The sequence below is a fragment of the Hemiscyllium ocellatum genome, chromosome 5 (genome assembly GCF_020745735.1).
Source record: "Hemiscyllium ocellatum isolate sHemOce1 chromosome 5, sHemOce1.pat.X.cur, whole genome shotgun sequence".
Taxonomy (NCBI): domain Eukaryota; kingdom Metazoa; phylum Chordata; class Chondrichthyes; order Orectolobiformes; family Hemiscylliidae; genus Hemiscyllium; species Hemiscyllium ocellatum.
Window position 1 is genome coordinate 99,142,450 of NC_083405.1, and position 18,134 is coordinate 99,160,583.

General features: G+C 41.4%; 1 protein-coding gene across 1 annotated transcript in view; it reads left to right on the top strand.

Annotated features, from left to right (window-relative positions):
• Positions 1–6,421, top strand: part of LOC132816126 (patched domain-containing protein 3-like) — a 47,342-nt gene extending 40,921 nt beyond the window's left edge. Inside the window, exons 3-5 of the mRNA XM_060825588.1 lie at positions 660–781; positions 888–1,033; positions 3,195–6,421. Of these exons, the coding sequence (XP_060681571.1) occupies positions 660–781; positions 888–1,033; positions 3,195–4,831 (1,905 nt within the window). The 3' untranslated portion in view covers positions 4,832–6,421. The remainder of the gene's footprint in view (positions 1–659; positions 782–887; positions 1,034–3,194) is intronic.
• Positions 6,422–18,134: the final 11,713 nt, after the last annotated feature.

Here is an 18,134-nt window from a genome sequence, read left to right on the forward strand (position 1 = left end):
CTAGCCCATGCTATCTGGGACAACTCCCATTTCTGTGCTGCAAATTCCATGCAAAATATATAAATTTGTTAAAAATGGTTTCCAAAATTGTTGAAAATTATGAATTAATAATTATTAATTACTGATCATGCCATAATACTATAGATGTCAGGAGATAATGGACTGTAAATCACTTGGGAACTGAATATGGTCTATTAGGCTGTAGAGCCGGATTTATGAGCTGCACTCATTTTGCCAGTAAATATGAATAGTGGTTGAAGTTAATTGGCATTTTGTCCTCCAATAGGCTGTCTTTTGTGCCAAATGCTCAATTCTTTTGTCATTTGGTTTTTCCATGCCCTTTCTGACTGCCCAATTCCAGACACACACTACGGCAGTAACATCCATCCATGCATTGACTCTGATCCTTAACAGCTTTAGGACTCACTTGTAACCATTTCAATATCACAGATAGAATATATAAATGCCCATCATATACAGTATATCAAACATAATGTTGGGTTCAAGTCATTGAATACACGGAATGGCTTCCTTTTTGTGTTGGAAGATTGTATGATTGGACAAAGGAATCTTTTCAATTATTGTTGTTATTGTACATTCATAAGGTTGTTGTTACTTTTTTATAGTGTGTAAATAACATCTATTTTAACTACTTCCAGGTTTCACATTTTACTTCCGTCTCAAGACAAGAAGAATTTGAGAAAACTTCCAAAAGAATCATTCCTCTTTTTTCTGTAACATATTTGCTATCAATATCCTTTTCCATCTTGTCGTGTATGAGGTAAAGTTAATTTGTGTGGAACTTGGTGCATATGTTTGTTTCCATAAATACTTAATAGAAATGTAAAAGCCTGTTACTTCACTGAAGGTATGTTGCTTATTTTCAGGCTTGACTGTGTGAAAAATAAGATCTGGGTTGCTGCTATGGGAGTCATATCAGCTGGATTAGCTGTGCTGACTGGCTTTGGATTGCTACTCTTTTGTGGAATGTCATTTGCCATCAATACTGCAAATGCACCCTTTCTGATTCTAGGTCAGTATCATCTCAACAACACGTGAATTATCATTGTTTGTTAGGTAGGCTTCTCCGTAAATTTTGTTCTGGTAGGTTCCAAAGATATTTTTGGTAATAATAAATTGGTAGGACTGTACATTGCAACCTGACAGCATTCTGTTCATTGCTTGTGACTAAAACCCATTATACAAAAGATACACGGCAGCAACATCAGTACTTGGCTGTAACTTAGCATGCATTTAATCTCCACTTATAGATGAACTTGGCAAATAATAACCTTTAGGTTATCTTTAATTTAATCTTTAGCACACAGTATTTATGTCAACTAGCATAGTTGTTATAACTTACTCATGCTACATAAATCCCAGGCTTATTCACAAATGTTTCTCTCTTTCTAATATCCAACCCAAAGCAACCAAACCATCAACTCTAACACATCAATTATATAGTCCTATCAGTGTCATTAGTATCAATGATAACTGTATTTCTCCCTCCCACTCACATTCCTCTCCAGCCCTAAAGAGATTTCCTTAATTCTGGCACTGCACAGACAATACAGCTTTCACGTATCTCTAAAGTGCAAAGAACTGAATCTATCCTAATTATCATATCCCCAATGATTACTTTATTTCTGTTTCTTCACCCCCATTGAAACGACCTCCTGTCAAATGATGTTACGGTCAGTTTTCTCTTGCTTACTGCAATCTCTACAATTGTCAGCACAGCTTGCAAGAATCTCATAATTGATGGACAGTTCTGTGGACCAAGGCTCCATGAATGCAATCCACCAAATCCCCAATTTTTAGTCAAATCTTCAATGCAAATTTATATTGCATAGTTTAGGGATGTAACTGCCTCCTGGCTCAAATGTTCCGTAACCTGATGTGCCACAATATCTGCATTTCCCTGCACTCATATCACATTGCCACCACTGGACTCTCAGTAAGTAGGCAAAAGTGAGTACTGTAGATGCTGGAAACCAGAGTTTAGATCAGAGTGGTGCTGGAAAAGCACAGCAGGTCAGGCGACATCTGAGGAGCAGGAAAATCGATGTTTCGGGCAAAAGTGCTTCAAAAGTGGGCCTCTTGAGTTGTGCCTTTTATCCTCTCCTGTTTATTTCTCACTCTGGATAGCTTACTTCTTGGAATATACCTTAAAACATCCCTGTTCTCCTTTGAAGTGAATTCTCACTTTGCACCAAATTCCCAGTTTCACTCACTTAGCCTTTGTCTCAGGTGAAGTCACCAGTCACATTAACCATGCTCTTTATTAACGATGATTTCTGTTTCGCCATCAGGCACAGTGGTATATAACGTTAGGTATTAAACTGCTGTACTTAAAGAGCACAGTTTTCTTGTTGGATTATTAGAAAGGACAGATGCATAATTATCATGAATCTAGTTTGAGCAGCTGGAAAGATCCCCATTCCTGGCTTTTCCTCCAGACCTTGTGAAAGGCAAGAAGATAGACGCATTTCTGTCACAAGACTACAACAGGATAAAATCTCTCTTCAAAATAATTCTAAAATTATGGATCCATTTCTACATGCTTTAAAAACATGGAGGCAAGTTTTCATATTCAGTACAGTGTAATAAATACCTTCAATATATTTTATTCCTAATGGAATAATGCTGGGGTATACATGGAAATTTTGTGAATGGATTGTCTGTTCACTGGTATTAGTAATAAGCAAAGGTGTGATGCAGCACTTCTAAAGAGCAAAGAAAAGGTGTTACAATCTTTAATTATGTATAAGTTGATTCAGTCTTCCTCTTTTATCACTGTTTCCTTCTAAGTAGCAAACTATGCACCAAAATTCAGTATAAGTGCTCAATGTAACTGTTTCACACAGTGTTCTACATTCAAGTATACTTCATGAACGCCAAAAGAAAAAATTTTTTATTCGCTCATCAGCTGTGGGCGTCTTTGATTGGTTCTGCATTTATTGCACATCCCTAGTTGCCCTTGAGTAGGTGGTGATGAATTGTTGTTGCAATCCCATTGGTTTAGGTAGACCAAAATGACAATAGGAAGGGAATTTCAGAATTTTGATCTAGTAATACAGAATAAATGGCAACATATTTCCAAGTATGGATAGTAAATGATTTAGACAGGAATTTGAAAACGTAAACGCTGAACAAATTGACAGACTTATTTTACATTACACTTGAATCTGCAGGTATTGGCGTGGATGATATGTTTATTATGCTTGCCAGTTGGCAAAAGACACAAGTGCATAATAGAATTGAAGATCGTCTGGCAGAGACTTATGCTGAAGCAGCTGTTTCTATTACAATCACCACTCTAACTGATGTTTTGGCCTTTTATATTGGCATTATGACACCTTTTCGATCTGTGCAGTCATTCTGTGTTTACACAGGCACAACTGTTCTATTGTGCTTCATTTATAACGTTACATTTTTTGGAGCTGTCCTTGCATTGAATGGGAAAAGAGAAGCCGGTAATAAGCATTGGTTGACATTCAGAAAGGTTGAAGAAGATCATAAACCAGGAGAATCCAAATTCCATGGATTATGTTGTGTAGGTGGGACATACGATCAGGACTTGGGTACAGAATCAGAACTCAAAGTTTATTTTTTCTTTAAGAAATATTACGGACCATTCCTTACAAATCGATGGACCAAGGCAATCGTGGTACTCCTGTATGTCGGATATTTAACTGGCAGTATTTATGGCTGTTTACACATCAAAGAAGGAATTGATCTCAGAAATCTGGCTTTTGATGATTCATATTTGATTAAGTTCTATGATGACGAAAATAATTTTTTCTCAAAATATGGACCACGAGTCATGGTTACTGTTACTGACTCTGTGAAATATTGGGATTCCAGTGTTCAAGATGAAATTGAAACCTGCATGGACAGATTGGAGAACAACTCGTATGTAGATCCTGAACTGTCCGAGTCCTGGCTTCGTGTGTATATTGACTATTCTAAAAAGATGTCAATAGGTATAAAGGAGAAGAATACATTCATTGGAAATTTACCTAAATTGTTTAAGTTTGTCTCTTCATTTCAACAAGATATTGAGCTGTCAGAAGATAATATGAGTATTACAGCTTCACGATTTTTCATTCAAATTGTGAATGCCAGTGATCCGTTTGATCAAAAAAACATGTTGATTGAATTAAGAAACTTGACAACTGAGTGTAGAATCCCTTTACTTGTGTATCATCCAGCATTCATCTATTTTGATCAATTTCTTGTGATAGTGACCAATACAGTCCAGAATGTAATTATAGCAGCTATTGCTATGTTGATCATTTCTTTACTATTAGTACCTAATCCAGTTTGTTCTTTATGGGTAACATTTGCTATTGCATCTGTTTTAGTGGGTGTGGCTGGCTTTATGGCTTTCTGGGGTGTCAACTTGGATTCCATATCTATGATTAATCTGGTTGTCTGTATTGGATTTTCTGTGGATTTTACAGCTCATATTACATATGCATTTGTTTCAAATGATAAAACAAATGCCAATGAGCGAGCCATTGATGTGCTATACAGCCTTGGCTATCCCATTCTACAGGGGGCTCTTTCAACTATTCTGGGTGTTGCAGTGTTGTCTATTGCAGGTAGTTACATATTTAGAACATTTTTTAAGATCATGTTTCTTGTTATATTTTTTGGTGCTGTTCATGGTATTATATTTATGCCAGTGTTTTTGACATTTTTACAAGCTTGTGGCAAACAGAATAATGGTGCCTCAAACGGACAAAGTAGTAATGCCCACAGCTACCGGCATGTTCGTCATAGCAAAGTAAATGGAGATGCTTCCTGTGAACTGACAGAAAAATAATAACAGTTGCTGTTATATGAAACCAAAGAGATCTGTAGCAACTTTATTAATTTGCCATGCACCATCCAATATAAGCATTTTTCTTCCATTCCCATCAATTTGAAATCAAAAGCAATAACATCCCCTATTACACTTTGGTGTTTCCTAAGGACAATGGAGCTCTTCACTTTCCACGGGATTAGTTTCCTCTTACAGACCTGAAAAACAATAATTTGTTAATACTTAAAAGAATATTTCTTGATTGATAATATTTTCAATGCTTTCATCTCACCATTCCCTCTATGTCAATTCTTGCAATTAGCCATTCACCTTGGTTCCTTAGTCAAATGTTTCTCTTCCAGGACTTTGAAATAAATATAAATATTGTTATAGTGAACATTATATATAATGCTCTCATACAAAAGATTGTTCATAGTAAAGCAAATATGAATTATGACAAACTGTGTCTCCACCACTGTTGTTACCAAGCTGGTGGTGACATCCAGCACTGGATGAGTAGAAATTACTTGTAATCGACTATTTGGAAAATTGCAATGATTGTTTTCAGCCATCCTTCCAACTCAGTTCTCTCAGTATTGACTCTATCTCTTAGTACCAGTCTTGACTCTAAACCAATTTGTTTGCAAACTTGCCATCACATTCAAACCAACAAAGAGATTTAGATCATATATTCAAGCCCTCAACAAGGCTGCCATCTTCCATGTCCATAACATTGCCCAACTTTGTATCTACCACTAAAACCCACATTTTGTCATAGGGTCCCCACAGTGTGGAATAGGGTATTTGGCCTAACAAGTCCATACCAACCCTCTGAACAGGATCCCACTCACCCATTCTCCTACATTTCTCCTGGCTAATGCACCTGCCCTAGACATCCCTAAACACCAAAGGCAATTTAGCATGGCTAGTTCACCCAACCTGCATATCTTTGGGCTGTGGGAGCACCTGGAGGAAACCCACACAGACACGGGGAGAATGTACAAAGTCCACACAGACATCTGGTTGTTATCCAACCTTCAACCATCTGTTAACTTGAGATAATCTAAACCTCTGCTCCTTGTGTCTTAATTCATGGTAAATCTTGTTCCCCTTTCACCCTTGTGTTCCCTGATGTAGATTGGATACTGGTCAAGCAACACCTTAGTTTCTAAATTCTCATCCTTGTATTCAAATCCCTCTATAATGCTCCTAAAAGCACTATAATTTTCTCTGGAATGACAAACCTACAAGATATCTGTGTTCATCTCATTGTGTTTTCTTGAGTGTTCCTGGCATTAATCTGTGTGCCATTGGTAACTGTGCCTTTAAATGCCTAGACTCATAGCTTAGAAATTCCTTTGAAGCAGCCTTCCACCTCTCTTCTGTACCTTCCTCCTTTACTTCTTCAAACCTAGCTCATTTGGTCATCTAACATAATATCTTTTGTGGATCTGTGCCATATTTTATCATGATATTGAGGTGCCAGTGTTGGACTGGGGTGGACTAAGTTAAATATCACACAACACCAGCTTATAGTCTAACAGGTTTATTTGGAAGCACTAGCTTTTGAGGCACTGCCTCTTTATCAGGTGGTCGTGCCTCCTGAAATAATATCACAGCCTCCTGATGAAGAGACCATGCCTCAAAAGCTAGTGCTTCCAAATAAATCTGTTGGACTATAACCTGGTGTTGTGATATTTTATTATGGTTTTGTAAAATACCCTGGGGTGTTTTATTGTGTTAAATGTATTATGTAAATGTTAATTATTGTTATGGTTGTACTCTGCCATTGGATACCAGTTGCACTTTGCAAGTCCAAGTGTAGAAACCCTGAGGCTGTGAAAAGGTACACTTTAAAGGGTACGTCTTTCTCTACTGATGATCCAAAGGAGGGAGCCTCTTGGGAGTACAGACCTTGAATAGTAAATGCTGTTGACGCTTTTTGTCTTGAACTCATTAGGACAGTGGAGTGCCACAAGGATCAGTGCTGGGCCCTCTACTTTTTGTCATTTACATAAATGATTTGGATGCGAGCATAAGAGATACAGTTAGTAAGTTTGCAGATGACGCCAAAATTGGAGGTGTAGTGGACAGTGAAGATGGTTACCTCAGATTACAACAGGATCTGGACCAGGTGGGCCAATGGGCTGAGAAGTGGCAGATGGAGTTTAATTTAGATAAATGTGAGGTGCTGCATTTCAGGAAAGCAAATCTTAGCAGTACTTATACACTTAATGGTAAGGTCCTAGGGAGTGTTGCTGAACAAAGAGACCTTGGAGTACAGGTTCATAGCTCCTTGAAAGTGGAGTTGCAGGTAGATAGGATAGTGAAGAAGGCGTTTGGTATGCTTTCCTTTATTGGTCAGAGTATTGATTGCAGGAGTTGGGAGGTCATGTTGCGGCTGTACAGGACATTGGTTAGGCCTCTGTTGGAATATTGCATGCAATTCTGGTCTCCTTTCTATCAGAAAGATGTTGTGAAATTTGAAAGAGTTCAGAAAAGATTTAAAAGGATGTTGCCAGGGTTGGAGGATCTGAGCTACAGGGAGAGGCTGAACAGGCTGGGGCTGTTTTCCTGGAGCATGGAGGGGTGACCTTATAGAGGTTTACAAAATTATGACGGGCATGGATAGGATAAATAGACAAAGTCTTTTCCCTGGGGTAGGGAAGTCCAAAACTAGAGAGCATTGGTTTAGGGCGAGAGGGGAAAGATATAAAAGAGACCTGAGGGGCAACGTTTTCACGCAGAGGGTGGTACGTGTATGGAATGAGCTGCCAGAGGATGTGGTGGAGTCTGGTACAATTGCAACATTTAAGAAGCATTTGGATGGGTATATGAATAGGAAGGCTTTGGAGGGATATGGGCCGGGTGCTGGCAGGTGGGGCTAGATTGCGCTGGGATATGTGGTCAGCATGGACGGGTTGGACCGAAGGTCTGTTTCCATGCTGTATACCTCTATGACTCTATGTCAGAAACTCAAGATTACCAAGTACGAAAGTGACTAACAATTTATACTGCATGAGAAAGTGTGCTGGATAACATCTACTAAAAGACTTTGAATATATTATGAATATAATTTAAATTTACCAGTTGGGCTTGCAATGCGATGGCTTAGTGGTAGCATTGCTGGGCTGTTAATCCAGAGACCCCAGGTAATGATCCAGACATGTGGGTTTGAATCCTGCCACGGCAGATAATAAAACCATTAAACCAATGTTGATGTTAGGAAAAACCCATTTGCTTCACTGATGTTCTTTCAGGAAGGAAAGTGCCATCCTTAACTGGTCTGATCTAATGTAACTCCAGATCCACAGCAATGTGGTTGAATCTTAACTGCCCTATGGGCCATTAGGATGCAATCTGCGCAGTCGCAGAAGCATCTGAAATTGAATTGATTTTTTCAATTGCTTTTATATGATGTATCAGATTAATCCGTAACAAACTGTGTCCTGCATTGAATATAACATGTTTTTCTTGTCTTTTGATATACTCATGTCTACAATGACTGTGCCTAATAAGATGAACTATGTTATTAACATGTTATTGTCACAAGAAGAGATTGCAGTGTGATACTACTGTCATAATCAAATATTGTCTGAAAGTATCTTATTCAAATAAAGAGCATGGATTTACTGCAGTTATACTAGATAATTTGTATTTGTACTCTTGCATCTACCACTACCACCACATAGGTTTCTATATGCTTCTGGTAATATGGAGACCAAAAATATTTACATCACTTTAAATATGATTAACCTAAATTTTGGACAAATTTATGTAATTTTGCTTTTCAATTCTATGCTTATGAAATGACCTTTGTGCTTTTTTTAAAACCTGTTATCTGTTAATGATTTGTGTACCTGAAACTCTAGATCCTTTTATTTCTTAACATGTCTTCTGCAAAGAATATGCAAGCACATCCTTCTTTCTACCAAAAAAAACTCTTAAAAATCTGGGTTGAAGTTTATTTACCAATTACATGCCTGTTCTACAAGGTTACTAATATCCTTCTGAGTTTTGTTGTAATCCTCTTCTTCTATATCTACAAATGGTGTAACTGGCAAATTTTCAAATTGTATTTATGCTTGAACAAAATCAGGTGATGGTTATTGTACAAATAAGAGATCCCTGGATGTGTTAATTTAAGTGATTGTACTTCAAAAAACAGTTGTTTTGCAAGGAACCGTTAAATAATTTATGAAATTCCTTATTGGAAACCTTGTTACGGCACTGTGGTGAAACACTCTGTTATTTAAAACAAACACTCAGAAAAGTTCATTGCATTATCTCTTAAAATATGAGTGACAAGAGAACTCCAAATTCCATGATTTAAATAAAATGGTCTCAATTGTTTTTAACTCTGAAAGTGAACATTAAACAACAAGTATTCACAACTCTAAGCACCCCCCCCACCACCACCACCCCGTCTCTGAACTGCTAATTAGCATATATGCTCATATATAGGTTGGTCTCATATGTAAGTAGTGTTTTTGTCCAAAATGTCTTGTATTTTCCATATATGTTGTGTATAAGTCGACCTTAGCTCTTTAAGATAACATATTGACATTTATGAGTCAAAGCATCTGCCCGTTCGCTCCGCTCAGGCTTTCCAGTCTGCAGGACTAACCGCTCCATTCTGGGTCTTCCAATTTGCTAGGTATTACACTCTACTCCAGATTTTCAGAATTACTGTATTACAGTATGTGTAGACCTACATGCACTTTACAGTACTTGGAGCTGGAATACGGTACGGCAGTGCCATTCTAACATAGCAGGCAGAATGCAGACAGGTATTTTGTCAATAAATATTCAATAATGGCCATAATTCTTTTCCCTTTTGTTATTTATTATTTTATAGAGAGATTTGGCTTTTGTTTGTCCATTTTTTGATTCATACCAAGCATGAATTTCATCCCCTTGAAAAGAATACCTTGTATATTAGTTGACCCCCTAATTTCAGCTTTAAAAAGTCTTCAAAATGTGACCTATATACAAGTATGTACAGTCTCTGCCTCCAACTCGGTAGCAATATGCTATTCCAATAAGACACTTATTAAAATTACATCAACTTAATTTCAAATCCACATGGCTGCTGACATCAACAGTTTCTTTTTCTTCTGGCTGAAGATCTCCCTGGGTTGTTGTCTTTCTCTTTACTGCAAATATGTTTCATATGAATAGATACCTTTAATAGAGAGTGTTTCCTAACATATTGGGTCACTCTTGATGACAGTTTAGATTAGATTACTCAGTGTGGGAACAGGCCCTTTGGCCCAACAAGTCCACACCGACCATCCAAAGACCAAACCACACATACCAATTCCCCTACATTTACCCCTTCACCTAACACTACGGGCAATTTAGCATGGCCAATTCATCTAACCTGCACAAATTTGGACTGTGGGAGGAAACCGGAGCACCCAGAGGAAACCCACATAGCCATGGGGAGAATGTGCAAACTCCACACAGACAATTGCCTGAGGTGGAAATTGAACCTGGGTCTCTGGCGCTGAGGCAGCAGTGCTAACCACTGTGCCGCCCACTATTTTCTCTCCAATTTTCAAAATGCCTACCTTTTTATGTTCCCAACATTGGATCATCTCATTGGCTCGATGTTGGCAAGACAATAAATTCAAATTCAGTTGGATTTTAATATCCTGGGGCACAGTTTAACCTGGTTAAATTCAAATTGTTGTCAAAACAGCAACCAACTCAGGTATCCATTTCACAGCCAAATGTTACATATTTTCAATTTTCCAGTACACTGTGAGACTGCCATCTACTCATATACACAGGTGCTTGTAATCTCTCAGTTCAAAACAGCATTCAGTCTCTCTTAAGGTACAGTACATGCCTTCAACTTCATAATAGTCTTAACTGCGCAATTCGTATTACCCCTCTCCATTATATTGCAAAATAAAATACACAAGAGAGTTAAACATGATGGAATGAATTATCACTGCCTATTTGGGAAGCAAGAGGACTGGCAAATGATAGTTAAGTGCGTTGGTTGGGCAACCTGATGTCTTCCTGTTGCCATACTATTTTGCCAGCAGTGTGAATTTGGCAGCTCTTGGACCCTGCTGGGCAGTTAATTGAACTATTTACTTTCCCATATTTATTGAAATTTTCCCTGGATCAGGATGATCCGATACCACTTGAAGAAATACTGGGTGAAACTTGGCAATGTCCAGCGGGTTCTGCGGATGGTGTTCCTTCTTTACGAGTATTTCATAGTACATGGAAGTGCCTCCACCAGAAGCCACGGTCACTCAGATGGTATTGATGCAGTTGTTGCTCAACAACCTCCTCCAGACTGTTGCTGATGCTTTGCTGGCTGACCCTAGCTTCAATCCAACATAACTCATCTGCTATTGAGGACACATATAATTGAAGTAACCTTTATGTGGCAGATTGAACAATGACCACGATTAGCAGTGACACTCTGAACTGCTACCACATTGACTTAATTTGGCAGCTCTTTAGGATTGGGCCATCATTCCTATTTGGACTCTTAACTGGCCCTGTAATTGAACACTGCTGACAATATGCTGCAGTAAAAACAATGACTGCAGATGCTGGAAACCAAAGTCTAGATTAGAGTGGTGCTGGAAAAGCATAGCAGTTCAGGCAGCATCTGAGGAGCAGTAAAATCGACGTTTCGGGAAAAGCCCTTCATCAGGAATAAAGGCAGAGAGGCTGAAGGGTGGAGAGATAAGCTAGAGGAGGATGGAGGTGGTGAGAAAGTAGCATAGAGTACAATAGGTAAGTGGGGGAGGGGATGAAGGTGATAGGTCAGGGAGGAGGGTGGAGTGGATAGGTGGAAAAGAAGATAGGCAGGTAGGACAAGTCATGGGGACAGTGCTGAGCTGGAAGTTGGGAACTGGGGTGAGGTGGGGGAAGGGGAAATGAGGAAACTGTTGAAGTCCACATTGATGCCCTGGGGTTGAAGTGTTCCAAGGAGGAAGATGAGGCATTCTTCCTCCATGCGTCTGGTGGTGAGGGAGCAGCAGTGAAGGAGGCCCAGGACCTCCATGTCCTCAGTGGAGTGAGAGGGGGAGTTGTAATGTTGGGTCACAGGGTGGTGTGGTTGATTGGTGCGGGTGACAATACGCTGCCCCAGGTACTGTCATCCATTGTAGAGAGTTCACATCACACCTTTGCCTTCTAGGAAGAAAGCAAAGTAGGTGGTAACATTCATTCTGATTCTTGTTAATAAATCTGTGCTAGTTTAGATTTATTAACCGACTTTGCTCAATGATTGTTTCATTAATCAAAAGGTCAGAATTAGGGATGCTTGCTGTTGATTACAACTGTTCAGTACCGTGGGAAACTTTGGAGATTCTGATGCAATCCATGACTGCATGCTGCAAGATGTACAATATCCAGACTGATATGATGCAAGAAACAAGCACACCATTCAAATATACAGCAATGGCCATTTCCAACAAGAGAGAATTCAGTCAAGCTATCTGGAAGTTCAGTGGCATCATCATTGCTGAATGTCTTGTTACCAACACCCTGGCAGTTAACATTAACCAGACTGGGCAAAAGTGAGGACTGCAGATGCTGGAAATCAGAGTCTAGATCAGAGTGGTGCTGGAAAAGCACAACTGGGCAGGCAACATCCGAGGAGCAGGAAAATCGACTTTTCGGTCAAAAGCCCTTCATCAGGCATTGAAGGCCACTAACCAGACTGGATAAGCCATAAAAATGACGAATGATATCGATCATAACTCCACTGCACAATGTACACTTGTACAGCATGTTGATATGTGTGATTAAACAGAAATTGAAGTGCAACACTTTTACTGCTGGATCATGTTGGAGGGGATTGGCTGAAAAGTGGGTTTCACCATCTGAAAATCTTGTTGTTGTTATTCTATCTTTCCCAAGTCAGATTTATTTCCTGCACAGTTACCTTCACCTGCTTCAGCCATAAAGCATCTTTCCTTTGAGGAGTTTAGGTTTTAAATAGTGCTATCTATTTTTGATATTGGCCTTCTGGTGAAATATACAGTCTACCTGCACTATGCTTGGACACAAATCATTTACAATAGCAAGTAGCATGATGCCTTTTCAGTGATTGTGTGAATTGTGCAACATGATTCTCATGTCTGTTTCTGAGGGCAATTAAATTTATGCTTCTAGTTTTTCTAAAAGCAATTTATTATGTGCCTTGACTCAAAACTTCATGACCACAGTGACTGAGTAATGTGTAAGAATTTGCAGATCTGGCACCAGACCCATTTATAAACGTTACATTTCCCTGAAATTTAACTTCTTTGTATGGAACTGATTACTGCAGTTTCAAATATAGTTTCCGCTTCATAATGAAGAAAATGCTGTTAATGTAAGCATAATCATTTATGGAATAGTTTGTAGATAGCATAGCAATAGATGACCCCAGAAAATCTGTTTCACTAACATTCGTTTACTTACTCCTGAAGATTATTTGTAGTACAAGTGACATTATAAAGCATTGCATAATTTTCAATGTAAATTTTTGTTCTTATTTATTATTTTGACTTCTAACAATTTTCAATTTTTTTTCTTGAAGAATCCTCCCACCTCCACCACCCACTGTCTCTGTAACCACTACAATTTGTTCAATGCCTCTGTCATGAGAAACTGATTGAGAATGATGATGAGTAAAGTACAGAAGGGAGACAGAGGGTTTGGTGATGCGGTGCAATGAGAACAACTTCTATCTCATCTTCAGCAAAACTGAAGAACTGATCGTTGGCATTAGGAAGAAAGGAGAAGAACACACCCCCATCTACATAAACAGAACCGAGGTTGAGAGGGTGGAAAGTATCAAGTTCCTTGGAGTGACGATAACCGACAACCTGTCCTGGTATTCCTGTGTAGCTGCAATGGTCAAGAAGGCATAACAATGCCTCTTCTTCCTCTGGTGGCTCAGGAAATTCAGGTATTCCATAAGCACCCTCACCAACCTTTACAGATACACAATTGAAAGCATACTGTACAGATGCTTAACGTCTTGGTACAACAACTGCTCTGCCCAGAGTCGCAAGCAACTACAGATGGTGGTGTGCACAGACCAGACCATCACGGGAGACAACTTTCCATCCATGGGCCCCATTGACATGGCTCGCTGCCGCAGAAAGGCTGAAAACATCAAAGACCCTTTGCACACTGGCACACAGGAGCTGAAAAACTACGCCATGTTCTTCACAGCCTACAATTACCAATGAGGATGAGCACTTTGCCAAGACCTTCCTCACACCTCCACTGCTCACCTTTAAACAACCACTAAACCTCAAACAGATCATTGTTCGTATCAATCTACCCGGCTTTTAGGACAACTCCATACAACCCTGTCATGTGTAGGCACTGCAAGACGTGTCAGAGTATGGACATGGATACCACCATTACGCGTGGGGACACCTCCCATCATGTACGTGCAGGTACTCATGCGACTCAGCCAACGTTGTCTATCTCTTATGCTGCAAGCAAGGATGCCCTGAGGCATGGTACATTGGTGAAACTGAGCAGAGGCTACGGCAACGGATGAATGGGCCCCGCACAGCAATCAGGTGTGTTCCCTCCCAGTTGGAGAACACTTCAGTGGTCACGGGTATTCGACCAGACCTTCGGGTGACCATTCTCCAAGGCAGACTTCGGGACAGGCAGCAGCGAAAAGTGGCTGATAGCTAAGTTTGGTACCCATAGGGAGGGCCTCAACCGGGACCTTGGGTTCATGTCAAACTACAGGTGACCACCATTGCACTATACACACACACAGATGCTCCTACACACACTCCTACACACACACACACACACACACACACACACACACTCATACACACTCTTAAAGACAGACACACGCCCACACTCACACATGCACCCTCTCACAGACTTAGACCCCTTTACACTCACACACACATATACACTGTCTCTCACAGACACTCAAAACTCCCCCCCCCCAGATACACACACACACCTCCTACACACATACACATTCCCACACTCAGACATGCACCCTCTCACAGACTTAGACCCCTTCACACTCTCTCTCACACACACACACATATATACTCTGTCACAGACACACACACACACTTGCACACACAAAAACCCACATGCGCACGTACACATTTATGTTTGTGGCAAGTGGTGATCCCCACGCAGAGTAGGACTGGCGATGGTGTCCACTTCCATTGGAATACCCTGCAACTCATTGCTCCACTTGCCACATTTTCCAGTGATAAAGCCAGTTGTAGGTTTGTTTGAAGTCCAGTTGGGCTTCAGCTAGTAAGCACTTTTGCCTGGCCACATCGTTAATCCCACAAACCAAATAGTTTTTCAGCATCTCATTAATGGTTAAACCAAAGTCACATGTTTCTGCCAGTCATCTTAACCTATTCAAAAATCCCAAAGGTTTTAATATCTGGTGGCTCAGAGTTAGGCTCCTAATAACCAAAAAAAGCAATGGGTCCACAATCTGTCAGGGGAATTACTTGTTACTGTTCATTTGCTCCAGTCATTTGCTGAGAGAAAATAACACATTTTTCCCACATAATGGACCCAGTCTTCAATGACAGAAACAAATAAGCCAAACTTCTCAAATAGTGGCATGATGCCAGGAATGCTCAACCCAACTCTGTTCCAAACAAATGACTGTTCCAAACAAATCACTGTTCCAAACAAATTTCTTCAAGAGAGAGCTTTCCTCTCTGCCACTGAAATAATCCACTGAGGTCAGTATCCCATCACCAATTCATCCTTTATTTACACGTGAAGAGACCTTGACACTGATCCAGCTCCCTCAGACCCAGTTCTCAGAGACAACAGGGTGTCTGACACACCTCTACTAATCTGTCAGCCAGATTAACAGCCCCAATCAGGGAACTCATTGAGGTCCACCTGGCTGACCTCATTACAATTAGGACCAGTTCAGTTTAGGAAGTCTGGTCAGTTTAGACGGGTTGGGCCGAAGGGCCCATTTCCAAGCTGTATAATGCTATGTTTCTATCATAGCACTGATGAAAGGTTGGTCTGACAACACCTTGGGTACACCTATTGGTGGAAGACCTTATTGGTTATTCAGAGATGAACTGATAGCCCACGATGATAAATTGTACAAAGTAAATGGGCTTATTATCCTTAAAGAATGGAAGGAAAGATGCTAAAACATATTTATGCAAGAATTGAGTCATGTCTAAAGAAGAATGTGGTCTCCAGGCCAAGCTCTATTTTTTATTTGCTTGCGTTTTATGGGTACCACTGACTGGGCAGCATTTATTGCCTATCCTTACTTTCCCTTGAGAAGGAGGTGGGGAGCTGTCTTCTTACACAACTGCAGTCCATGTGTGGTAGGCTGACCCACAATGCCATTAGGAAGGTATTTCCCGGATTTTGACACAGTCGTTCCGCAAGGACCACTCCCTTCGTGACTCCCTTGTCAGACGTTCCGCAAGGACCACTCCCTTCGTGACTCCCTTGTCAGACGTTCCGCAAGGACCACTCCCTTCGTGACTCCCTTGTCAGACGTTCCGCAAGGACCACTCCCTTCGTGACTCCCTTGTCAGACGTTCCGCAAGGACCACTCCCTTCGTGACTCCCTTGTCAGACGTTCCGCAAGGACCACTCCCTTCGTGACTCCCTTGTCAGACGTTCCGCAAGGACCACTCCCTTCGTGACTCCCTTGTCAGACGTTCCGCAAGGACCACTCCCTTCGTGACTCCCTTGTCAGACGTTCCGCAAGGACCACTCCCTTCGTGACTCCCTTGTCAGACGTTCCGCAAGGACCACTCCCTTCGTGACTCCCTTGTCAGACGTTCCGCAAGGACCACTCCCTTCGTGACTCCCTTGTCAGACGTTCCGCAAGGACCACTCCCTTCGTGACTCCCTTGTCAGATCCACACCCCCCACCAACCCAACCTCCACCCCCGGCACCTTCCCCTGCAACCGCAGGAAATGTAAAACTTGCGCCCACACCTCCACACTCACTTCCCTCCAAGGCCCCAAGGGATCCTTCCATATCCGCCACAAGTTCACCTGTACCTCCACACACATCATCTATTGCATCCGCTGCACCCGATGTGGCCTCCTCTATATTGGTGAGACAGGCCGCTTACTTGCGGAACGCTTCAGAGAACACCTCTGGGCCGCCCGAACCAACCAACCCAATCACCCCGTGGCTCAACACTTTAACTCCCCCTCCCACTCCACCGAGGACATGCAGGTCCTTGGACTCCTCCACCGGCAGAACACAACTACACGACGGCTGGAGGAGGAGCGCCTCATCTTCCGCCTGGGAACCCTCCAACCACAAGGTATGAATTCAGATTTCTCCAGCTTCCTCATTTCCCCTCCCCCCACCTTGTCTCAGTCGGTTCCCTCAACTCAGCACCGCCCTCCTAACCTGCAATCCTCTTCCTGACCTCTCCGCCCCCACCCCACTCCGGCCTATCACCCTCACCTTGACCTCCTTCCACCTATCCCACCTCCATCGCCCCTCCCCCTAGTCCCTCCTCCCTACCTTTTATCTCAGCCGGCTTGGCTCTCTCTCTCTTATTCCTGATGAAGGGCTTATGCTCGAAACGTCGAATTCTCTATTCCTGAGATGCTGCCTAACCTGCTGTGCTTTGACCAGCAACACATTTGCAGCTGTGATCTCCAGCATCTGCAGACCTCATTTTTTACTTACAGTGACACTGAAGGTATAGTGGCATATTTCCAAGTCAGTATGGTGAAAGGTTTGGAGGGGAAGTTGCAGATCCCATGTATCTGCTGCCCTTGTTCTTTTGGATCGAACTGGTTGTGGGTTTGGAAGGTGCTGTCTAAATTCTTTGGTGAATTTCTGCAGTGCAGCTAATAAATGATGCACCCTGCAGCAGTGGGATGGAATGGTAACTTCTGCATGTGGTGCCAATGAATCTATTTTGACTTAGATGGTGTCAAGCTTCTTGAGAATTGTTGGAGCTGCTCCCATCCAGGCAAATGTGGACTATTCCAGCTCATTCTTGTCTTATGCCTTATAGATGGTGGACAAGCTTGGGGGAGTCAGGAGGTGAGTTGCTCGCAACAGTATTCTCAGCCTCTGACCTGCTCTTGCAGCCAGTGCATTTCTGTGGCAATTGGAATTTCTGATTTATGGTAATCCCCAGGATGTTGATAATGGGGATTCAGTGATGGTAACACCATGGGATATCAAAGAGTGCTGGTTGGATTATATTTTATGGGAAATAGTCATTGCCTGGCATTTGTGTGGCACCAATGTTACTTGCCACTTGTCAGCTCAAGCCTGGATATTGTCCAGAACGTATGTCATGAGGACACAGAATGGTTCAGTGTC